Source organism: Ptiloglossa arizonensis, chromosome 9, assembly GCF_051014685.1.
Source record: "Ptiloglossa arizonensis isolate GNS036 chromosome 9, iyPtiAriz1_principal, whole genome shotgun sequence".
In the NCBI taxonomy this organism is placed as follows: Eukaryota; Metazoa; Arthropoda; class Insecta; order Hymenoptera; family Colletidae; genus Ptiloglossa; species Ptiloglossa arizonensis.
The window spans coordinates 11,888,136-11,913,649 of record NC_135056.1 but is presented as its reverse complement, the minus strand read 5'-3'; the positions used below and the strand labels follow the sequence as shown (position 1 = coordinate 11,913,649).

The window sequence follows — 25,514 nt, the reverse complement described above, 5'->3', positions numbered from 1 at the left end:
ATGGTCTGGCTTGTCTCTATCGTGCACGGGGCCCGGAAGTTTCGAGCCGCTACAGAGGAATATTCGCCTGGTTCCTCTATCGCGTGACGATTTACGCGACTTCGTATCTTTTTCCATACCGCGGCACGCCCGTGGATGGAAATGGTGCAGTTTGGAATGCACCGGTTTACGCGGGACGCGTTCGTCACTGGATTACCGGAGATTCGCGGGAACCACGAAGTGGTAAGAAGTCACCGATGGGAGAGAGGAGGGGTTGAACAGTCGCGCCGGCGCTTTTGTCTTCGATAAAAGCACCGCATTGGCGCTCGAGTACCACGAAAATTTCATCTCCAATCCGATTAACCGATAGCGAACGGGAAAGCTGAAAACCACGATTTACCGCCGTTTCGTAAGTTTCGTAATTCGAATCGTTTTATGAAAATTCGATACCTCGCGGGGCAAGCTGATGGGTGATTCTTTCATCGAAGAAATTTTCAATCGCGTTTCGTTACCGACAAATCCGTTTCGATTATTTCTATCACGGGTATTGTTCTTTTTCTCAGAATTTGGAAGACAAACGTCACGTTTACCGATGGTCTACCGATCGATTTTAACGTTACCTCACGGTTCTTCTATTCGTTGTTCGAAAGCGTGTGTTTTTCCTCGTAAATACTATCGTTCGAAAAACAATTAACATCGAAGCACTTTTCAATATTTTAACCCGACGAATTTGTTACGTTTGCGTTTTGAAAACCATCGAGTTAGATTTCGATCTCAAACTTATGCCCGGTGGTGTACTCTTCGCGATAAAAATACGATCAGTCTCCGTTATTCGAATACTCTATTAACCGCTCGTATGCAAATTGAAAGCTAATATGAAACAAATCTGAACAAAAATTTTAGAACACATCGAGAAAGGTACCGTGATCGATATTAGAATTCGTGGCATTTAGGAATTAGCCGCAGACGGAAATAAAAATACGATGGTTAAATACACAAGGAAAGAATTTACTCGTGCGGAACGAAACGAGCGAGAATTTATAATACATCGAGGAAGCTACCGTTACCGACATCGGGATCCTTGCTCCCGGAACAAGGAATTAGGCCAGTCAGAGGCGGAAACAAAGTGTAACTACACGACGGTTAAATACGCGAAAAGGACATTCTCCATTGAGATAAAACAAACGAGAATTTATCGTACAACGTATCGAGGAAGCCGTTGTTACCGACATTGGAACGGGGAATTAAGTAGCCAGTCGCGGCAACAAAATTTAATTCCGCGACAATTGAACACGCGCGAAGAACTCGCTCGACGAAAGCTCGACGAAAGCTCGGAACAAGCAAGAATTTATAATACATCGAGGTAGCTACCATTACCGACGTTGGAACAAGGAATTAGGTAGTCAGTTGCGGAAGCGAAATTGAATTCCACCGTCGTTGGTTAAATACGCGCGAAGAATTCGCACGGCGCGAGGTAAGCGAAAGTTTGTAATATATCGCGGGAACCACCGACATCAGAATTCGTGAATCGAAGGTGAATTGGTCGGTGAAAAAAAAAGAAAAGGGAAGAAAGAAAAAATTAATTCCTCGCGAACGCGCGAAAGGAAGTTTGCACCGTTTAACGAACGAAAGCGATACTTGGAGGTAATCGAGAAGGAGAACGGTTCCCGGTTGCTTGTTTATCGCGTTTCTGTTATCGACATTTACGTTACACGTGACGATCGATCTCGCGAGAATCGAGCAGTATCGTTGGAAAATTTCCGAAATCGAAACCTCGTGTCCCGGTTGATCTCTACCCGCCGTGGACAACAGAGGCTCCACCGAACTTAACGCGAACCTTCGAACAATGGAAATGTTCACGTGTAGCTCGGAGACCTCGTCGCGCGGACATAAAGAACGAAATCGGAGCGCTGTCGACCGGAATGACGAATGAACCGGGAAAATCTTGCCCCGGTAGACGTTTATCGGACGTTTTGTAAAAAGAAAGGGGGCCACACGTGTCACGGGTAGGCGGAAATAGGTGTGCGGGTATTTCACCGGTCACGTCGATACCTTCGGGTCTACCTCTCGGTCTGGCTTGCGGTTTTTTCGCGCAATCAGAAAAAGGTGTGTTCGTAACGCGTGACACCCGAGTGCTCGTAATACCCGGCTGAGGATTCTTAAAGAGCACGGTTCGATCGTTTTCATCGAAACGACGGACGCATAAAGATCTGGGCCAAGAGTTCATCTATTTCGAGTGTATCTCCAGCCGACGTGGATACGATCGAGAGTACGGATAAGGGGGTCGTGCCGGCGAAATCCACTCCCGGTGTATGAAATATCGGCGAGCAAGAAAACTGTGACAACTCGACAGTAGAGTGATTTCGATCTGGTCGCTGTATCGCGAGCGGGGAAACCTAGGGGCAATTAATTCTTCGACCCGGTGTAATACCGAGACGAGCGAATCGAAAACTCGAACACCGGTGAGAGATAAATCGGGATAGGTGGGTCTCGATGTCTCCTGATGCTCGATGCGCGAAATTAGCACGTTATGCTCGAGAGATCAACGGATTCGCGGGAGCGAGCTACGATTCGACGAATTTGGAAAAACGCGCGGGAATTGTGATCGTACGGGGAACGATCGAATTGGTCGCGGTGCGCGATTTCTCGCGTGGAAATCGTGTTCGATCGGGTCGCGTAATCAAAGTTTCGGAGTAATGGAAAATGTCACGAAAGAACCGAGTTGTTCGCAGATCGGTGGAAACGCTACGCGATTCCAACGAGCGATAAAATACACGCGTAACCTCGCGAGGGAACGTTTCCGTGTACGTGTTGCGCGTGGATCGAATCGTTCGCGAGGTGTCGAGGGAGATATACGGGGTGTTCTGGATCGGAGACCCACCGTGGAACATCAACGGTGTGTTCGGTGGGTCATTCCGGATCGGGAGTATCGTGTACGCTTCGTTTTCGGGACGATTGTTGTTCACCTTGCTCGAGTATCGCGGAAAATGCGAGCCAGCTGCGAGCAATACGCACCTGCCGTTGCAAGTGACGGCATCGGGAACGGGATTACCGCGCCGAGTTGAAACTTCGAGCAGATTTACGTTCACGGAAGGAGATACGTCGTTTCGTACGTTTCCTTTGGATTGTACGGGTAACGAGGATGAGAAATACGCGAAGAGCGGGGAAACTGTTGCTCCGTTTCCCTTGTGTACACGCAGAAACTATTTTTTTCGAATAAATGAAAAACGAGTGGACCGAAACCCACGGTGTACGGGACTCTTTTGATTCGGAGTGACTCGTGAAACGTAGTTGGAAAGTTGTCGGGTTCGTTCCTGTGTCGTTCTCTGTTTCGGAGTACCGAGGAAATGGATCTTCCGGAAATGTTTGTTACGCGATAACGGGGAAGTTGTTGTTGTCGTTGTTGCTGCAAGCAAAGAGAGGGAGGGGTTGAAAGTTAGAGACGCAGATCGACGAAGCGACATAAGGAAAGAATGCGCGATCGGTTAACGACACTTGCCGCGAGGATATCGCGTTGCAACGCGATCGCGGCTCGATCGTTAGCGCGAGCGGAAAAGCGTGCGGGCGAAAATTGTTTTGTGCGCGGTGCTCGCGACAGAAGCAACACACTGGACGAATCACCTGTTCGATCGACAGTGACGGTCGGCGGTTAAAGTTGATTATCAGCGGTGCTCGTTAATTGGCACGCCCTCGTGCAGCGACGAGAACGCGAAGCGTCAACAAAGGAAAACACTTTAACATGGTTAATCTGCACATCCTAAACTACGCACACGTATAATTCAACGATAAAATATCGATCATAATAATCGTAAAAACCTTCAACGTACGAATATATATATATAGGCATAAATATAGTGAAAGTATATATCGATCGTAAAACGCCGAAACCTCTAAGACTACGTACGCGCAAAAAAGTGTGGTCTCACTCGGCTATACTAATTAGCGTTCTAACACTAATGTCAAGTAAACCTCCAACGGTGTTTAAACAGTAACAACGGTCGGAGTAACAGGTATTAGTATACTAGTGTATCAAAAATTACTATTCGTAGATACAGCGGGTGGTCAGTACAATGAAAAAGGATAAATATATGTATACATACGTATTAAAGAGAATACGGACAGTTAAATCTGCGGATATACACACGACACACAAAAGAAAGGTATCACTCTCATACTATCTACGCACTAATCTACTGTTCTATCAAATTGGTCTATGAACTATGGAACGGCGACATCGAGGCTGCGGTTAGGATCGCCACAGCCTCCAGGTTCGCCTACCTCGTTACTACTGTGTCTATAACCATTTAATCAAACTGAGACGACATTTAAGAATTTGTCTTCCAATGAATAAAAAAGATACTCTTTACGGTCGGTCGACGTGTTCTATTTTAGATCGAAACTCTGACTAGAGCCTAAACAACGCTAAGGTTGTCAACTGCTCCGTTATTCGTCGTTTCGTTGCGTCCGATTAGAATTTGAATCGGTCGTGATCTCTCAAACACGCGTTCGATCGAATTTGAAATATCTTTCTTTCTTTCTTTTCTTTTCTTTTTCTCTTTCCGCGTTGCGTCACGACGTTGACAACCTTAAACGGTAACTATATATATTAATTACTGTAAACGTTAAATTACAAAACGTCAATTTGACAACGAATCTCTTTTACTACTAACTGCTTCTAACCAGAGACTATATGTATCCGTTCAGCTCGATTTGTCTAAGTTGTCTACGTTCAGGTACCACCACGGGATGATGTTTCCTTGACGATTCGCCGGTGAGAACGATTAACGGGACAAAAGAACGACAACACCACCCGAATCCCATCACCCGTTGAACGAGATCTCCCGATCGATGCACGCAAACGTTCCCGATCGATCATCAACGGATCGCCCCGTCGTGGTTGCACTAGGTCTGATTACTATGAATAATGTATAATAATAAAAAACCACTTTATATACGACGACGTTTCTAAGAGACAGTAGGTTTAGGTAGATGGTAGATTACTCGCCCCTAGGTGACTGCATCTTCAAGGTAGTCTTCGTCATCGTTCTCGGCAACAGTCCTGTTCCAGACGTCTCCCCTCCTCTTTTGCGAATACTCGACTCAAATCAATTCGTGTCTCGCGGTTTTACGAAAAACTTGACCCATAGCCGTGTGCGACGTGTGTACAAGAAGTGCTCGACAAAAAAGAAGAAACAGAAAAAACTAACGGTCAATAACCGCGCGTGGAAAGTAACGACGTGGAACGAAACGAAGACCCGCGTGCGCGTATCGAGGTTTCGAGCGCGCGTGATTCGAATCGGCGGCGACGGTGGCGACGGTCGAAGGGACGGCGGGAGATTCGAAAATGAAACGTAATCGTTGGAATCTTCGTCGATTGTTCGTTGCGGCACTCTTGTCGGGCTATGGGTCGCGCGGCCAAAGTAAAAAAAACTTTATTCTTCGACGTGAACGGACTGCAGTTTTCACTAGAACTACAGACATCGAACCTGAATGCATGCACCACCTCGATGGAAATCGTTGGACAATGATCGCGTACGAGAGTCGGGACCAGGCCATGATTTAGGACAGGCCATACCTTCTCATTCACCGATGGAAATCCTTTCCGTGTTTGCGGCCGTTCCGGAAAGGATTCGGAGCTTTTTCTCTCCCATGCTACATACGTATTGTACACACAAATATCTCTCGTTTTACGTCGTTTCCAAAAAACAGGTCTAAAGACGTTAGGCTAAGTTCTAGTGAAAACTAATGTAGCGGTTAGGCTTCTTTACTCATACGAATAATAATAATAATAATAATAATGATAATAATAATAATAATAATAATAATAATAATAATAATAATAATAAAACTGGAAATCTTGGAAGTATCTATTTACTATGAGCTAGGCAGTCATCCAACACCAGTAAGAGATACGGGATTTAAGTATATAGTATATACATATATAGTATGCGTGTTACATACATATACGTATATGTATACATGTTAGTTAAAAAAAACTCTCGTTACCATTACTTTTCAGCTATTCTAGGTACTATGGAGAAGAGTACGACACGTAAACAGTAGAATATATAGGAAGAATACAGTTTAATGGAGACTCTTACGCTACATCTGTTATTTGTAGAACAGTTATTCGATACGCTCGACATACCGACGTGTTAAAACGGTTCTGTTAATGTTCCAGTCTCTGTAAAGTTTCTTTGATAAAATTCGAAGCGTCCGTTGCACGTGCACGCCCGTGTTCATCGAGGACACTGTGCAACGACGATAGAAGGAAAAGATAAGTACGCGAATGTAGGCGATTGGTAAATGAAAGTCGAAGACAGTTCACCTTCCTGTGCGATTGTGGTTACGTTTGCCGCGGCTAGACTGGGAAATATCGAAGAAGCTGAAAGAGCCACGACGAAAGATGGCCAACGTTTTAACTCGATTAACAGACGATGGAAAATAACGCACGGTCGTTTCTCCGACCGAACGGAAATTTCAACGATTCGTTACTAAATTATTGTTCCAATATTTTCGAATAAGATCTCACTCGAGAAATAGGTAACGAACGAATACGACTAACAGGGAATTTTCTCGTGCACGACGAATGCATTTCATTCGAACAATTCGTACGATTAATTCGGATAATTTTAACCCGGATTCAATTCAAATTTCAAGTCTGAATCCGTTTCTCGGGTAGCAAATAATAAATGGATTATTTCGCTCTCTGACATTTCAACCGTTGGAATAATAATATTATTATTTCAAGAGAACTTTGTCGAACCTGTCAACAGTTATTCAATTCATTACGAGCAATCGAACCGAGAAAAATGAATACATCGGTCACGATTGATACTGTTCCCCGTTTCCATTCGTTGTTTATTCATTGAATAAGATTTTCGAGAGTAAATTATTTAATACGAATGACGCACCAACGATTCAAGTTACATTCGTATAACGATCCAGGTAAACTTTCACGGGGAATCGAGGACTTTCCGGTCAAATTGCGTACGTTCTACGAACAAAAATAAAAATAATACACCGTACGAACATAGACAGTCGTAGAACAATATGAAACTCGATACGAATACCCTCGTTTATTGTCGCTACGGTACAGGGTGAGAAGAGGTCGAGGATACTTATCAAATCTCGTTAAAATCGTACAAAATTTCTCTCATTCCTTATTAATATTCCATTTCGAAATTTCATTTCTTCTTCAATCCATAATTGCGCAAACATCGTCGATCGATTCTTACCCCGTGTTTCGCGAAAAACAATAACCGAGTCACCCACGTATTTTTTTTTTTTCTACTGCTCGACCAAGTGTCCACCTTTTGCGTTTACTTTCGGAGAACGTAACTTTCGTCGAAAAATCCCACGTCACCCGTTATATACCATTCGAACTCCGCGTAGTTCCGAGCGAAGGAAAGTCAGCCTCGGCCGGAAAGTTTCGGGAATCTTGTATCAATCCGAGTAAACAGAAGTCGCTTCGAGAAACAGAAATGCATTACGTGCAACGGGAACGGCGGCGAACGAACGGAGTCGATGGTGGTGGTAGGGGGCGGGCGTGGAGGCGGGGAGAGAGACACGGAGGGGGGTCTGACGGCGAAGACGTCGGGAAAAGATTGAAAAGAGTCGACGAAAAGTAATTCAAAGTTTCGACGCACGGAAGAAATCGTTCGAGACGGGCCGTGTTCTCCCCCCTCTACTCTTCCCGGCTACCCCCCCCCCCCTCCAGTCCCTAAATCGCTTCTTCGATACTTGCCCGGTCCTCGTACCAACCGAAATACTAATTACATCGGTTTGCCAGCCGTGAACAATGCAACGAAAGCAACCAACTCTTCCAGCGAAACGTGAGTTTAGAAATTCGAACGAGGAGTGGGGGAATGGCGGGGAATTTGTTTTCGATTAACCGGTGCATCGAATCCGGTTTATCGCGCGATTCGATCGGTATCCGTTGTTGTTCGGTTCAATTTCCCCAGTTCCCTCCCTCGCACCCTCCCTCGTCCACCGTTCCCACTTCAACGCTCGTTATGATCCCTGCTTCTCCGATCCGCTCGACCAACTAGCGCCGCGGAAATTGTTGAAATTCCGGGATCGTTCGGTGATTAACCGCGTCGATGTTTTTATTCCGCGCGCATCGTCCCGCTCGTAACAGATTCAACATTCTATTATATTTCTTTCCTTTTTTTTTTTTTTTTCCACTTTTAATCGCCGACACGGTCCGCGAATGGAAGCCGGGGCGCGTGTTATTGTTTGAATAAATCCGGCCGGTGAAAAACAGCCGGTCGACGAACTTTTCAGCGAATTAAATTCCGTCCGACCGCGCGTAAAATATGTGTTTTTCCTACGGGTGGAAAACACGGGGGCGGGAAATCGGGATCGAATCGAAAGATTATTTTCCCTCCGTATCGATTTCGTTCCCATCTGACCGGTATTAATAATCGGTCCCGTGGAAGGGTTTCTATAGGGTGTCCGAGGATAAGTACCGTTCGAAGTAACGCTGAAATTAGTCATACTATTGGATAATGTTATCCCGGGGCGATCTTTAGATGTTCCGAGTAGAATCCGATGGATTGGGAGCGACTGTTTTATTTTCGTCTCTAAAGGTTCTCCCGTGGTCTTTCTTCGCGAAGGCGAAGAATAGAACTTCAATTCTTGTTTCTCAAAGGTTATTTCAAGATCTACCCGATCGTTCTACGAAGTTACGAAATCTTTCGATTTCCTAGATAAAATCCGATGTATCAAAAATGATACTTTTATTTCTCGTTCACGAAGATTACCACAAAGTCGAATCGATTCCCCGAACGCCCTTCTTGTCCCTTTCTCGGTGACATTTTCTTAAACGAAGAAAGAAGAATCGAACAATACGCAAGATCGTTCAAAGCCGTCCAAGATCAAAACCGAAATCGTATTCGACAGTTCCTTTGTATTAAAAAATACCAGTGTCCTCGAACGTATCGTTCCACGTTTCGTTATCAATCACGGATAACATCGAAGACTATTGTTCCGCCGTATCGTTAAATTTATCTCTTCTATCCGCCGTCCTGTTTAAAGGAATCCAGTTACCCTAGAAACAATCTCTGTGAAAGATTGAATAAAACGCACGGTTCTCGTTCCATCGGATTTTACTGTAAAAATGGAGAAGATTCTTCCGCTAGCTTCATCTTGGAAAATCAATGGTTCGGGCGTTATTTCAAACAGCATACACCTTTGACAGGGTACACGAGGACGTCCCGACTCGGCTCGGAAAAATTGAGAAGATTTTTCCGCTACCTTCATCTTGGAGAATCAATGGTCCGGGCGTTATTTCAAACAGTGTGTACCTTTGACGGGGACTACGCGAGGACGTTTCCGACTCGGCTCGGCTTCTTCCCGCGTAAATCAACGTACCCGACCGTGCCGTCGATGTAATCCGGTCGCATTAAAAAACTGGAACAAGTCCGCTTCCTTTCCGCGTCGGTCTCCTACGGATTCTTTTCCATTCGCGCCGATGGAAACGACCGGGTGTCCGTGTCTTCTCGTTCGTATCGCAAAGAACCGAAGATCTCGGAGTGACGCGCGTTCCCACCGCTCGTTGTAATTAATTTCTGTCGCGTTTGAATTTCGCGGCAGACACCGCAGACGGCCGAAATCTTATTCGATTAATGGACGACGAATAAAACTAACGGATAGAGAGAGATTCTCGCGAATGAAACTTTGTTCGATGGATCAAGTGTATATATTTCGTTGCTCCTCGATAGCTACGAGAGAGCAATCGGGAAACCAGGTAAACGAAAATTGTACGATATTGAGAGCGAACGATCGATGTGGAGGTAAAGTTTTTTTTCGATGTTTTACCGTGTAGGCAATCTTTAGGACAGCTTTCTGCGAATCAATGTGACAAAGAGTGTGGAGTAATAAAAACGGAATAAGTGTGTTACCAAAAAGGAAGAGAAACGATTTTAATATTTGTATATGTGCATACACGGATTTTTGTGAAATAATAGATTACGATATTTGTAGTTTATACTTGAATTTTACGCGGTATAATATCTATACGATGTAAGCACTTTATCGGTTTCTATTGATATCTGCAATCTTTCTTTTTTTTTGGATCTTTGAATACAATTTTTTAGAATTCCGCGTTTAATATACGTCAGTTTTGTATCTATATTACGACACCGTTCTTGGTACATTTATTTGTAGAAATTGCGTCTATTTTCGCAAAGATCACCTACCGGTTGTTTACACCAACTATTCACTCTGTTGAGAAATAATCGTTTGAACGGCACTTCGTTCCAACTAAATAGATATCTCCGAGCCCGGATCCATACAATCGAAACAATACTACTTTATTTACAACGAATTTCTAAAATATTGTCAAAGATACTGTTTTATTCATACTGTAATGAAAATAATTACTTACTACTTCGTTTAGCTGTTTACATCGGACGTTCCTTTTATTTATCTATACTCCGTATAAGAATAGTTTCTCTCCGCAGACTGTGCGGGTCTGTCGACGTAGACTCGAATCCTCGAAATTGTTTAAAACTTCCAACGTGCTCCGAGACGGAAATATTTCACTCGACCGAAGACTTGCGCTCGCGTTTGAATGCATTATTCGGGAACTAATTAAACGGCGTGCTTGAATTGTTCGAATTTTCAATTGACACCGGTTAAAGTAGATAAACTTTCGACTCTTATAATCCGTAAAGTCTTCGTTCCGCGTGACACACGACAAAACGAATTATTATTCGATTAAGAATCGATCGAAATAACTGCCCGATAAAACGAACCGTTGTACGAACAAAGGTGTACTAGTATTCACCCCCGATGGAAATAAATAATAGCTCGTCGTTTTTATCCGTTATCTGTACTCGAATAAAATTTTGTCCGTGCCTAATTTTCAGAGCGATCGGTCCTGACGCGAACAACGAAACGCGCGAACATCGAACGGTCGAATCAACGTATAAAATCGTATTCGAATAACAATGTGGATAAAAATTTACCGGAATAACGCCCAATTTTTTTTTTTTTCGACCGATGCAAATCTCGTTGCCTTTACGTATTTTTTTTTTTTTTTTTTCCATGAATATTCGTTCGAGCCTCGTCACACGATCGAATCTCCTGGTGACGACGCGTATCGTCGGCCTCGCTGACGAAATGGTTACAGGCGAAACAACGAACAAACGGATGCACAACTAACATACGGCGTTCTGTCTCCTAAGCATTCCATAAGTTTTAATATGTATATATATATATATATATATATATAACAAATATAATATATACATATTATATATAAAACAGTATATATGTACCAAAAATCCTACCAATTCAATATAAACACTATTCGGCAACAATGCCCGAACTATGGGTACCTAGGATAACTAATTGGCAACAAAGATTCGTATCCAACGAATTAAGAACAAGTAACGTGGAAACAAGTAACGTGTAAGGGTTTGGCGAGTTTCGTGGATCGGAGTGGTGTGTATGGTGGTTCGAGTGTACCGGTAACGTCGATCGAGAAAATGACGAACGTTGCTACGAGTTTACGATCGTAGAGGCGCGCACCGATTTCCATGGATCTTCGAGCGAGTGTAATTTAACGAACGACGAGAAAACGTTCTTCGGGAGAACGTCCCGTACGTACCCTGGCGAATATCCGAACGAGATAGGAATCCGATGCGCAGGATCGGCGGGTCGATTTGCTATTTTTTTCAATGAAAAGTCAACGAGAGTTTAAAGGGAACGCGGCGTCTTGGGCGTCGCGTATTTTCCCGCGAACGAGATTTAAATTCGATACACGCGAATCGATCGACGAACAAAGCGTGGCGCACCGTCGACGTAATTTTCATACAAATAAAGCGTAACGTCGTTACAACGTCGACCGGCTAATTATCTACGTTATTTCGACCGTCGACCGACTCCCATTGTGATACCTTAATAATTACCGTATCGATCGGACGATAATAACGCACTCGAGCGATCCCTCCCTCTCCTCGGCGCAATTTTGTTTTCAATTCCGTTACAAAAACTTTAATTACCCGTGAGCCATTGTTACGGAAACATCGCGGAATAATTTCGAAACGAACCAAGACTGTCGCCCGACCGAACACGACTACAGCGATAACGACTGTAGCCAGAATCGAAGTATTTACGGTCGGTCGTTTCCGCGTTCGGTTGGACGGGTGTTGTGAAACCGGGCGTAGGTTCAGGGTGGGTGGCGTTATGTTTGTCTGTGTTCGTGTACGTGGAATTTGGGTACGTACTACGTACTACGGATTACGGTTACCGTCAACACGAGCGAGAACACGAGAACTTGGTGGAACAACCTGGCACTTTGGGGTTGAAGCTTACCGGTGCAACCCCCGCTGGGGCTCACGGACACTCGGCCCACCCTTGGCCCCAGTGCGCGGTACACGACCGCTCCTACCCAACAACAGACATCACCGATCTTATATTATGCACACTTTTCCCCGTGACATCGCGATTATAGAAGTTTAACATGTACAAAGGTTCACGGTTAACGTTCCGGGCTAATTGTAAGTTCGTGAGAGCCCCGCCGTTCCTACGCTGCTGGATTAAGCCGCTACGTGGAATACGCTTCGCGATTTCACCGCGAGGTGGCGCGCGTGGTTCCTTTCGAGGAAACGGAGAGTCGCGTTCCTTAAACGAGGTGCGTCCCGTAGAAGAACGTTGGAAACTCTCGCGAAAAGAACGACGCGATTCGAAGTCGTTCGATTCGAAGCGGAAACGAATTTCCGTTCGTGTTCCACTTCGATGCGATACGAGCTCGTCGACAATGAGTCGGTACAAGGGGTGGGGATGAAATAGTTCGCGTTGAAGAGAAGGAGAAAAATGTAAATCCGTGGATTGTAATTACAGGGACGCGGGTAACTCGGTGTTTGATATTGTTGCTTAATCCAGCATCGCGAGTTTCGAGTACGTCCTAGAGAATTCAAGTCAAAGTTGTGTTCTCTGCCTTCAACTTTCCTCGTTGGGTACCCGTAACGTTGGAACTGCACTCGTCCACGTGTATACAACAGCGTGATCCGTGTACTTTCTTTCTGTTTTTGTTTTTGTTTTTTTGTTTTTTGTTTCTTCTCCCCCTAATGTCGGGTTACAATAAAATATTTCACCGGTTGCAGGCACGGTGGGAACCAACAGACACAAAAGTGTTCAATTCGCGAACGAGATCCTCGATCTCGCGAATCGCGTTAGGTGACGCCTAGCTCATAGTAAGTCGAACTGAAAAGCATCGTCCCACGCTGAAAGAAAGACGTTCAATTGTTGACATTTATCGTCCGCGTGTTCGATTTCACGACTCCGTAACCCGTAACGGTGCAAAGATTCGAGTATTCTAAATCGTTGGCTACTTTCTTTCAGCACGGGACACCATGAATGTTCTTCCCCCTTTCAATGTCATCCGTTTGCGTGGTAGTTTTTATTTATTACAGACATTCATTATTTATAATCCTTAATTATTATAATAATAGAGCATCAGCGAATCATTACATTGTGTCGTTAATATGTACGCACGTGTAAATAAACTTGTTTCTCTCATTTTGCTCCAGAGTTGATCTCTGATGGACAATTAGGTGTTACGTTTGCTTTTTTTTTTTTGGCTTTTTTCTTATTTTTCTTTTATTACCGAGTACCCATGAAACGTTTACAAAACTCTCGTGACTGCGGATGTCCTCTTATTAATTTGTTTCTCGTCTTATCGTTGGTGTTTTTTAATAAATTGCCCGAACCCTGGTTAGGTGGTGTCTCGGAATAACCCGGTTTATCCTTACAAACATCCTTTCCAAGGGCGCATCGTCGTTTAGAGCGTAGGGTTTTCAAAGAAGAAGCGCCTTTTAAAAAATTTACATCAAGAAAGATACATGTATATGTATATATACACGTGTATATATATTTATTATGTATAATATATAATTCTCACCGGCCAATGAGTCGAATGTCATCGGTAAGCATGGGTAAGAAAACTTGAAGTGACTTCCTGAGAATAACTTGCGTAAATAACCATTCACCTCCACGTGGTGCAACGACGAGAAAACGAGGTTTAGAAACAAAGCGTTCGAGCGACAAGTAAACGTAGCGATTCGAATAATAAACAACGGTTATCGTCGATCGGTGAATTCGTAACGAGCTTTTAAAATATATCATCGTTCGAAAAAGCAACGGCGATAGACATTTTCAAATCGACGATCGAAAGAGTGTTGTGATTCGAGTAAATCAGTATAAAATCTCTTCTTCTCCGCGCGACGGAACATATTCTTGCTTTCGAAATCCCAGAACGAGCGACGATTGCGGTGCAACGGGAGACCTAACCGCGTCACGACTCGTCGCGTGACCAATTGCATCGATTGGTTGCACGGTTACTCGCGAGACAATTGTCGCGCGATTGGTCCTACGATAGATCCCCAACGACAGTCGTGTCAACTTCCACGACCGTTTCGGTCACTCGCGTAACAACTGTCGCGCGATCTGCCCTGTGACGAATCGCAACGACAGTCGCGTTGACTAGTCGCGCGGCAGCCGCGCGACTCGTGCGGTCACTTGCAAAGGCAAGTGCAAAGCGTACGCGCGTTAACATCGTTCGAACGGCCGTATCGCACGAATCTTGCGACGAATCGCAACGCGCGTTTAATCTAACGTAACGTAAAGACCGCGAGCACGAACGCGCAAAACCGTTACGCGAAACAGTGTCTTCCCCCACCCCTTCCCTCCCATCCCACCCCTCCCCCGTTTATCGCGCGATTCCCATAAATATTTCAACATCATGGACGGTATAATGTTTCGAACGTTTCCCAAAATTTTTCCAGCTCGGTGACGAGAACGACGCGTGTCTTCAAGTATTCTTACGGATGCCGTGTGCCCCCTCTCGGCACCGCGCGCGCGCGCGCACGCGCACTACGCACTTCGCTCGTCGACGCTAAAACAATTTCTTTCGGTGAGCGCAAAAAGGGCGGTCGATCGATCGGATCCCGGATCGGGCAACGTATTATAGAAACCCACGCGCGATCACAGCGATATAACAACAATCTTACGAATAGCAACAATCGGACCATAGCTCGATAACGTTAACCGCGTCGTTTTTCTGATCGAGTACCGTGACGGACCCAGGACGACACCGGTGCGCGAGCGCGTGTTTATATTCTCATTTTCATTTCTCTGTTTTTTTCTTTTTTTTTTTATTCTTTCTCAACGATCGGACCGAGAGAATCAACGACAAAGGAAGCAACAAACGCGATGGACCGAAAATGTTTCTCTCGCACGGTGAGATCGCGACGAACGAATTTCTCGATTTCTTTCTTTTTTTTTCAGTTTCTTTCTCGTTTCGTTTTTTTTTTGTTCTTTTTTTCTCTCCCGTTTCGTTCTTCCTCGCCGTGATAGGAGGGACGGTGACGTTAACGCGAGCGAACTATAGCCACGCATAAAAGTATCAATAATATTGTTTAAGCATCGTGTCGTTAACATATATGTATAAGCTCAGGACAGATGTGTCTTCTCTTTGGCATCAGCTTATTACACCAGCGACTCTCAATGTCTCACTCTCTCTTTCTCTCGCTCTCTCTCTCTCTCTTTCTCACTTTCTCTCGCACTCTCTCTCTCTCTTTCTCTCGCTCTCTTTCTCTCTCTTTCTCACAAAAACCTCGACGTTTCATTCGTTTTATTACTCATTAGTTTCTATTCGTTTATTCGTTTCTCTCTCTTTCGTTCGTTCGAGCGATTGTGATTCACGGGAACGAGCGTTGTTTTTGTTGTTGTTGTTGTTGTTGTTGTTGCTGTTTTGTTTTTTTCTTTATTAATTTTTTCATTTTCTATTCACGATTTCACGAAACCGATTCGCTCTCCTCGCGAACGATCTTCGCTTCGCCTCGTTAAAACGCGCCGGTGCGAGAGACGAGGGACGGACCACTCTCTGTCCGCGTCCAGGTTTTTCCCCTTTTCGTGCGCGCGACTCGTGTCGCGTCCGCGTTTTGCGTTTGTCTGTTTGTTCGTCCGTTTATTTTATTTCACTCTTTCCTCTATTTTTTAATTTATACGCCACCGACACAGTTATCGCGATTCGCGATCGCTCCGACGAGTCAAACGGGTATCGCCTGATATTTTCCGTCTCTCTCGTATCGTATTGTTTCTCTTTCTTTGTTTTTCGTCTTTGTTCGTTTGTTTTTTTTATTCCATTTTCATTTTCATATCGTTAACGACGACTCGAGAACGCAACAGAATCGAAATCGGATCACAGCTTTCGCGGAACGCGTGCTACGTTACGACGTAACAAGGGATCGAGGAGGGTGGGTAAAGGGATCGAGGAGGGTGGGTAAAGGGGACGAAGGACGGACAAGGAGGAGCCGGGCGGATGGAGGACAAAATGCAAATGTCGTCGGGTGATCAGGGACGGAGGACCGATCGAGAAAGCAAGGCCGAAGAAAGGAGTCTCGCCGCGCGCGCGGTGAAACCTCGTACCTATCGGATACCGCCGCGCCCCCCTCCCCCTCCCACGCGTAATTAATATTCGTCCTTGAATCTCGTTGCAATTAATTATCATCGTTAACCCTCCTCTGTCGAGCCGTAACGCGAGCCACCGGAAGACGACGACGACGGTGTCGATGATGACGCGGGTGTCCCTTTGAACGCGGTATTAATCGTTAAGAACGTCTCGCGCGCGCGGCTCGATCGTAATTGTTTTCAAAATCGTTTACGCTCGGAGGCTGTTCGCGATTACGCGGAAATATCGAACGCTGCTTCACCCCGCGGGGACCAATTAACGGTCCCGTCTTAATTACGAAAGCGCGGCCGCGCGTCTCGCGATAATTCGCCCTCTCGAACGACCGATACCCGCTCGAAACGAAACGTTCCTCGCGTTGCGGGAAATCGGGCGAGAATTACGCGAGAATTCGATCGTTAACACGTTTCGTGCCGATTAATGAACCTCATCGTTCGAGTTGTGCGCAAAGTTCACCGTAACGTGCCATTGTGACCGTGAACAAACGTGTAACTTCAAAAATGAAATTTACTGCTCCGTTCTCTAACGCATCTTAAACTTTACACTGACTGTAAACGAATTTGTAACTTTAAAAATGAAATTTATTGCTCCGTTGTCTAACGCATCTTAAACTTTACACCGTATAGTTTCTTCGATATTGTATAATATGCCCTTGTGTCTGTAAACGAATTTGTAACTTTAAAAATGAAATTTATTGCCCCGTGGTCCAATACATCTTAAACTCTACACCTTTATCTTGTTAATTATATTTTCTGCACTGTTTTGAATATCGTAAGCCGTACAATATTTAATCAGAAGCGACACTAGGGTTATAAATCGTGGCTCTTTTCTTACTAACTATATTTTTTTCACTGTACAATGTTTAATCAGAGGTAAAATTATTAATCGTAACGCAGGCACGGAACGCATTAACGATCGGAACCATCGGCGCGCGTCCTTGCTTTTCTATTTTTTTTTTTTTTTTGTTATTTCTTTTCTTTTCTTCGCTTCAACGTTCGACGGGGAAAAGGGCGACTGAGGGCGGAGATCGAAGACATTGAACGGGCTAGTGGAAGGGTATAACGGGAGAACGATACAAAAAGCGCGTAAAATTTTCTCATTTAACTGTTTCTGGGCCAGTTTTGCTTCGGTGCGGTTAATCTCTTCTACGAGGGTCGGTACTCTCTTCCTTACGTTTTCGTTTCTTTCTTTTTTCTTTTTTTTGCTTTTTTTTTTCTTTACACTTTTTTACTCTCGCCTAACTCAGCGGATGCCTTACTCTACGTTTTAGCAATATGTAACTTGCTCTGGATAAGAGATAGCGGTATCGTCAACGTCAGCATCCTGCCAATTCGCTTTCGTTCCGGGACCAATAGCGCGCGATTTCATCTCCATCGCGCGTGGAGGACTTGAAACGATCATCGAACCTAGCCGTTCGGGAACCTCCGATGCACGTGGATGTTTGTATTAAGCGAGAAAGGAACAAATTCTACCGAATCCAATTCCCCTGATTGCTCGAACTCGATTTTCAATTTTCCAAGGAACTGTACTCCGATCGTCGCGAGAATAAATCCGATCGTCTATGAATGTTTCGTTTTCTCGAACGACCATCTCACTCGAGGAAATATATCGCTGAAAATTTCACCGACAGTCTCGACACACTACTAAGAACGAAAATATCTCCCGTCGATATCTCAAAAATCTATCGTCCACGTCCGATAATCCATCGAACAATCTCCAAGACTATTAAAAAAAATAAAAATACACGATAAATCATCGATCCTCTTTAAAGCACCGAAATCGCTCTAGGTGACGACTGCCGTGAAATTCGATCTACCCGATGACGGTCCATTTTGAGCCACGTTTACGCCAAAGACCGTCAGCAACCGGCAGGATGCTTCGGCTCGAAAACCCGGAAACGCCTATATCGTTTATATCTATATGACCTACTCTAAGTGTTTTCGATTAAAGTGTTTTAGCTTAGAGATTACATAGAACGTGACTACATCTCAACCACTACGAAGATCAAACGTCTACCAGAGAGAAACATGTTAAAACTCTTTCCAGGCTGACGGAGGACATGTGGACAGAGAGATGTCGTTTGGTTGTAGCGGGGTAGAATTGACGATGGATCTCGATCCGCGGGAACGGGGAAAAGAGACAGAGAGAAAGAAAGGAACGAGGGGCTGGTGGCGAGGTATCGGACGATAATTATTGTAAACGTTAAACGACGACCCGTACGGCCGGGTTCGCCCACGGAAACTGACTCTTCGATCGTACTCTTCGCACGAGTGTCTACCCCTGGACTCTGCGATCACTTATCGCGCTCGTACGTCTTCGAAACGGACTCGTTACTTTCCACTTCGTTACCTTCCCTCCCCCACACATACGCATGCACTATAACGAAGGGGCAAGAATGATCTTGACGGCTTTCTTTCGTTCGTGTTAAATCGTTGGCTTTTACTTCCACCGGGGGTTGGCTATTGGTATTGTTTCTCTTTTTATTTATATATTTATTGTATTTTTCATTTTCGTTCTTTCGGCTGGCTGGCGACGCTGTCGCGTGTCCGAGACGTTGGCGTGTTTCACGTGGCGAGCCGGTGCTTCGATTTTTTGAGCTTTCTTTACCACTCGTCGCGAACTATCGACGTTACGCGTACAGGTGTGTATCGTGTCTCGCGGTGTATTCGAGACTCGCGAGCGTCCGCGAGCGGAACCGAGCGACTACGGAGCCGCGAAATTGTGCGAACCGAGGTACATGTGTATCGTTCCATAGATACACGCGATCGCTCGTGTCCACGGGCAACGCGCGGCCACGCGCAGCCTCGCCATTTAGGGCATCCTAGATTCGGACGTGCGTTCATCTCTGTACTCTTTTCGGTTTCCTCGTTACGGTTTCCTCTCGAAGTGACGGTATAGGAGTACACATTATCTACCTAATTTCTACTTGGTTAGAGAGAAGAAGAAAGTTTGATGAAATGGAAGCGCAGAAAAAAGAGAGAACATCGGGGGGCCCTCTCGATACGGGTCAGGGGGGAAGAAATTGGACATGTGCTCGACGCTTGGGGGGCCTATTTTACCGCGCATCGATTTTTCTCTCTTTTCCCTTTTCTCGTTTCTCTTTTTTTTTCTTTTGTATTTTTTTTTTTTTACTTTTTTTCGCTTTTTCTTTTTTCGGGTTTCGGTGTTTGTTTTTTGTTTTTTGTTTTTTCGTTTCTTTTTTTTTCAACCCGTCTCTTTCCTCGCAGGGGCTTTCCTTCGTTCCACTCTGTTCGAAACGTGAAACTTTATTGCGGAAAGCGGCGCTGCGCTTTCGCGACTATTCTTTCTTTTGTTTCCTCCCTCGAATCGCAGTGTGATTGTTGCGCGTGTGTACGTGTACGTTTGCCGTGCGTGCTCGGGCACGTTCGTGTTCCCGTGTGTCTGTGTGAACGTTTGTGGTTATATATAGATCGGTGTACGAGAGTGCGTGGTGTGTGTACGAGTTGTGTTGCGTGTTCTTTTCTCTTTCGATATCTTGTGTCTTTAACAGTACCTAATGGAATGGGGGTAGAGGCAGACGACGCTTTGCTTGACGGAGGACCACAGAGTTTGCCAGCCATGCGTCTGTGAACATTTTTCGTAACTTCCGGTCAAGAGATCCACGTGAGAAGAGGGTTGGTGTTTTTTTTTTTTTTTAATTTTCTTTTTTTTTTGTCATTTATTTTTCGGTTCAAGTTTCACCAGATACCAGAGCAATTTGGAGAGGGGGTGGGTGGAGACTCGGTGGATTCGTTGTTTCGTCCAGCGTTGGGGAAGGGGCGGGGCTACGATTCTCGGCTCGACTCGATCGAGAAAAAATATTTTTCGGCGATTTGGAGAAATCGTGCTCGCTCGCTTTCGCGGCTTCTCGCTTGCCCAACGCTGTTCCGGTGGAAGAATCGCGACTCGTCGATGCGCGAATGTTATTTCGTCGGAAGCGTATCTCGTTTCTCGGCTCGACAAACGGGAAGCTGCTTATCGTCGTTCGAGACTTTCGAGGCACGGTTGCCGAACGCCCGGAACGATGCAAAATGACCAGAGCGAAGAAACAGATCGATTAGACCCTCGTTCGATCGCGAGGTGAGATATCGACAGTCCCACCGTGGAACGTCGGGAGAGTTATTGCAATTTTTCACGGTCGATTGGAAAAATGTTCCACTTAACGCGGGTCATTCCGATTTTTCACGGTGGATCGGACGAATATTCCGCCCAACGTGGGAATACTTTACAACGTGGAATATTCATAAATCCACCGTGGAAAATCGAAACAACTTAACGTGGGATATTTCGCAGCGTGTATCGAGCCGCCGAAAAGCGCGAGACGTATTTTTCTTTTTTTAACTCACGTTGCACGCTTCCAAGTGTCGGATGCACCTCGAGTCGACGCTCCTGGAGCGAAGTTTCGCGAGAAAATGGGAATCGACGATTTCGCGCATCGATTCGTCGCGCTCCCATCGATCGAGAACGTATACAGTACGTGTTTCTTGCAAAAGATACCCGCTGGAAATGAAAAAGCTTCACGGCCAGACAATGCGATCGTTTCGAACCGATTGGCGAGCGTGTTTGGAAACATGGCCGTGGCCAATCACGGACGAACAAAAGCCGGCTTGTCAGTCAAATCGTTCTTTGTAATTAGAAGCGCCGCAATATCGCGTTGTTTGCGACAACAATGATTGTTCGACATCCGAAACACCGTGCGATATAGAAACGGAATGAAAAAAAAAAAAAAAAAAAACTACAACGAAGCAATGAAAAGTGACAGAGTATCGGCGGTCGTGTTCCCGTAAAAAAATTAGAAAGGCCGATCGAACAAATAACGCCGTGTATTGCAGTAGGCGTTACTTAAAAGTATTGATCGGTGGCGGTCGATCGTCATCGTAGAAATGATTAATATTCGATCGACAATTTATATACGATCCGTATCTCAACAAATATGAACAACATTAATTTACATAGCTCCCTTCGTATATTTATATTTATATTTATATATATATATATATATTTATATATTTATATATTTATATTTATATGTATATAATTCTTTCTCTTATTTATAGTAATCATGTATATATATATATTCTTTATGTATATATATAAGTATGTATATTATCACCCGTACATGCTCGAGCGTGCGAGTGAAAAATGCATCCCAGTGCGTTGTCGAGTTATCGTTGACCGTACTCGTGCATTGCATCGTGCACATTTAAAAAACCAAGTGTACATTCGATACATTCGGTTTCGCGTCGTTCAATCGCAATTACACGATCCCTCCGTAAGAACAACATTTTTCGAACGCTATCGGATCACACCCGATAGCTACGCGCCTCCCACCGGTCACCCCACCATGCTCGGACCACTCCCCGAGGGATCTTTTCTTACCGGTCGAGCTATACATCGAGTTTTCTCTTACGTTTCGTTTGTATGTACTTCTTCCGTGCTGGTGCATATTATTCAACGGAATATTACCAAGCCAAGGTACTTTTTTGCAACACTCTAATTTAGAAAAGTCCCTCAGAGCGATCCGTAATTTTACGACCGAAGTAAATTTTCAAATATTCATTATTCATGGTTTTAGAGCAGTCTCGGGCAAGACGTGACCCGATCAATGATCAACGAGTGGAACTATCGAGTAATGGGTTCGCAACGATGATCGTTAGCGGTATTAATATTTCAAGTAACGTTATTTCAGAAATGTTCAAGTCTATCTTGCTACATCTAACAAAAGCTAAAATCTTTCAACGAACCATCTCGAATTGATTCTTCGCGCAGCGGTAATCGATTGAAAAATGTTGCATTTTACGAAATGCAACGCGGTACAGTCAACGCCCCTCGCGTCGTGGGGCACAATCACGCAGACGCCCGCGCATCTACGAGCGAGTTTCGTTGGTAACCGTATAAACGCGCGTATGTACACGGTGATTCGAAAGCGGTGCGCGACCGCTTTCCGATCACCCTCGTGTATACATGCTATCTCGGAACGCATTCGTGACGAGCACGTACGTGGACGAGGGTATCGAACCAGAGTGGCCGGACGGATTAGTCAACTCCTACAAGTCGAAGGAGTGGGGGAAGGTGGCTAGGCGGGGCGACTTTCGCTACCACCCACCGCGCAGCGGAGTGGGGAACGTAACATCGAACGAGAGGTGACAATCTCGTTTGACGCATGTTCCAAAACGTTTTCAACGTTTAGTTACAGAAACATTCCGTCTATATCGAAGCAACGTAATACGAGAAATGAGTTTCGTTTCGATGTCTACATTTACATTACTACTCCGCCGCATTGTGGGAGGCAACGAAAGTCGCCACGCCCAGCTGCCCTCCCCCGCTCCTTCGACTCGAGATTCAACCAATCCGCTCGACGACTACGCTGTCTCGGACCATCGTTCGCGCGCGCGCGCGAACTTTGAATACTTGGGGTTCCCAACGCGAAGCTCGAGGAATAAAATTACGACGCGTGGCCTCCTCCCGTACGAGCGAAACATATGTACAACGTTGTGTATCGACATGTATGGTACATCGGATGGGGGGTCGCGGTCCTCGAAAAAGCTCACAATGGGGAGAGTTGCGCGCGTGTTTCGCGCGCAGAGTGGGCCTAAAGTAGGCAAAAATCGCGCGGCGGGACTTCATCGGTGGCCTCTTCAAAGATGGAGACTCACAGGTGTACCGATGGAGGGGACTCGTAACTTTGGGGAGGGGGTACGATCGAAACGGTGTTCAACGAACGAAAGTTTCGGTTGGGGTAAACGGCAAGTGACTATCGTAAACGAATCATCGTAACGAACTATCACGATGCAACACTGAAACGAAAAATATTGTTGCAAAAGAAGAGGAAGGATCGAGAGAGCGTCGAGTGAAAGAACAAGAACTGACGATTGTTAGAATCGAATAACAGTGGTAAACAGACCGCTAAGAAGCTGAAATAAAAAATAGAGTTACGAAAGAAGAAGAAGGGTCGAGAGAGCGTCGAAACACGACGGATCGGTGACGATGATCTTTCGAATCGACGGTTCCTTCGAGCTCCGCGCCGAAGAGCTGCGATAGGGGTGAAAGAGAGGAAAAAGAGGTTACGATTGTTATGAAGAGACCGCGCGTCGCGCGGGTAGCTCGAGGGTTGATACGAACGACGAGGGAAGGTGCGGGGGAGGGGAGGGGGTGCCACAATAACACCCGAGCCGGTCCCTCTCCCTCCTCCTCCCCTCCCGTACCCTCCTTTGCGCGCCATCCACGGTAACGGTAACCGACGATTTATTGCGTGGCGCAACGAGCGCGCACGGCAACACGTTACGGTAATGACTGTGAAATACGACGGTGCACCTCTCCCGCTCGTACAAGCCCCCCTTCCCTCCTCATGCCCCTCCCCTACCCCCACCCTTTCACGCGGCTCGAAACCCCTTCACGCGTACCCCCACCGCGCGCGCCTGCACGAGCCAGGCTCCCCAATGAAAGGACCGGGGACTTCGATCCGACGTGTGCGCGTTGTACGCGTGTGTATACCACGCGTACAGCCGGTCGTACATCGGATTGATGTACGCGTGGAAATATCGCCAAGCTTGAAAGACTATTTTCAGAGACCTCCCCACTTCTCATCGATCGCGCGCTTGAAAACCAGTCTATCGCGGACCCATAGGCCGCCGGCGTACTGATGGACGACGAATGACGATACACGGACGGATGGAACGCGTCGATCGGCGAAGGCGAAGATTTCGTACAGAGGAGCACGTAACGGACGCGTGTCGGGTAATACGCGACACGGTGTATACGTAATTGGTTTCGATTCTGGGACGAGTTTCGTCCAGTTCTGAGGCCCGTTCGAAAAGTCGTTGGAAATCGTATAATATCGTTGACCGTGACGATAGTTTACTGGGTACGATCCGTTTACTTTGAAGGAATTAATTCGCGAGAAGAAGGCTAGTGTTTGTATCCTCACCTTGGTTACAATTAACGATCTACGTCATTGTCTTCAGTCGAAAGCTGAATGTAACCCAAGTCAGGATAGAAGACTCGTAGTTGCCAATTTGAAATAATTTTTGATCGTAGTTTCTAGTTATACCCCCATCTTCCGAACGTTGAAGGAAAATGTGAAAAATCATCGGTGCCGCAGCTCGTCCACGCGAAACGTGGAACGGCTAAAGTCTGAATCGGTTAAGGATATCCTCGACATTTGAATCGTAGAGTGAAAAATGGAAATACTCGGTAGCCCGTTGGCATACTTTTTTTTATTTTGTAGCATCTCAAACGATAGGAACGGTTATTTGAAAGTTTACTGTGCGTTGGGGTTGGATTCTTTCAGCCCTTCAAAGAAACGTAAGTTTGCTGCGTCAGCATCGTTTTATTCAACTTGTTAACCCCTTGGTCGCTTAGTGAAATAACTACGATACGGAAACTGTTTGCTTCTTTTGCAACTTGTATCGATTCTATTTATTGAAAGTAGTATAAGAGATTAAGGACGTTCAATCGTTGATGTTAGCGTAGTAAATTTTGAAACACGGACAAACGTTACAATCTATACGATTAACAGTAGTATCATTTCTTAGTTTCTTCTTATTTATACTTCTTCTTGATTGTTCAATTTTAAATATCGTGACCACTAATATCGAGACCAAATTCCCCACTGACGTAACACGATGAGGTTATCGCGAGTACGATAGATCGCACGAAATAGTACTTCATCTCGAAATAATCCATCCCCAAAGAGTTTAAGAACGAACTCGGTTAGCGAAAGTTGCTCCATTTGATTCTTGAAACGTTCGACGAGAAAATTAAAAAATTCCTTGGCTCTTGAATGCAAAGCACCGAGTGTTGCCCACTTGATTCGTTGTGAGAGCATTTGAAGGTAATTTCTTCGAATAAAAATCGTACGTCGAGGTAAGACTATAATTAAGTCTACACACCTGTAGAGCTCGAACAGTATACGCGAGAATGAATTTCCGCGCGCGTCGCGAAATTACGAGTCGAGTGACCGAAGAAATTCCTCGAAAGGTCGCGAAAATTTTATCCGATCGCAGAATCGAAGATTCGCAATAAGAATCGATCGAACTCGTCACGATCCTCGTGA

At 45.3% G+C, this 25,514-nt stretch overlaps 1 protein-coding gene across 8 annotated transcripts in view; it reads right to left on the bottom strand.

The window, feature by feature from the left end:
• Rbp6 (RNA-binding protein 6) overlaps positions 1-25,514 on the bottom strand; it is a 1,213,208-nt gene that overhangs the window by 21,091 nt on the left and 1,166,603 nt on the right. The window contains exon 12 of one of the 8 annotated variants that reach the window (XM_076319893.1): positions 12,304-12,375. The exons of the other annotated variants lie outside the window; for them this stretch is intronic. Within the exon in view, the coding sequence (XP_076176008.1) occupies positions 12,304-12,375 (72 nt within the window). The remainder of the gene's footprint in view (positions 1-12,303; positions 12,376-25,514) is intronic. 8 annotated transcript variants of the gene reach the window in all.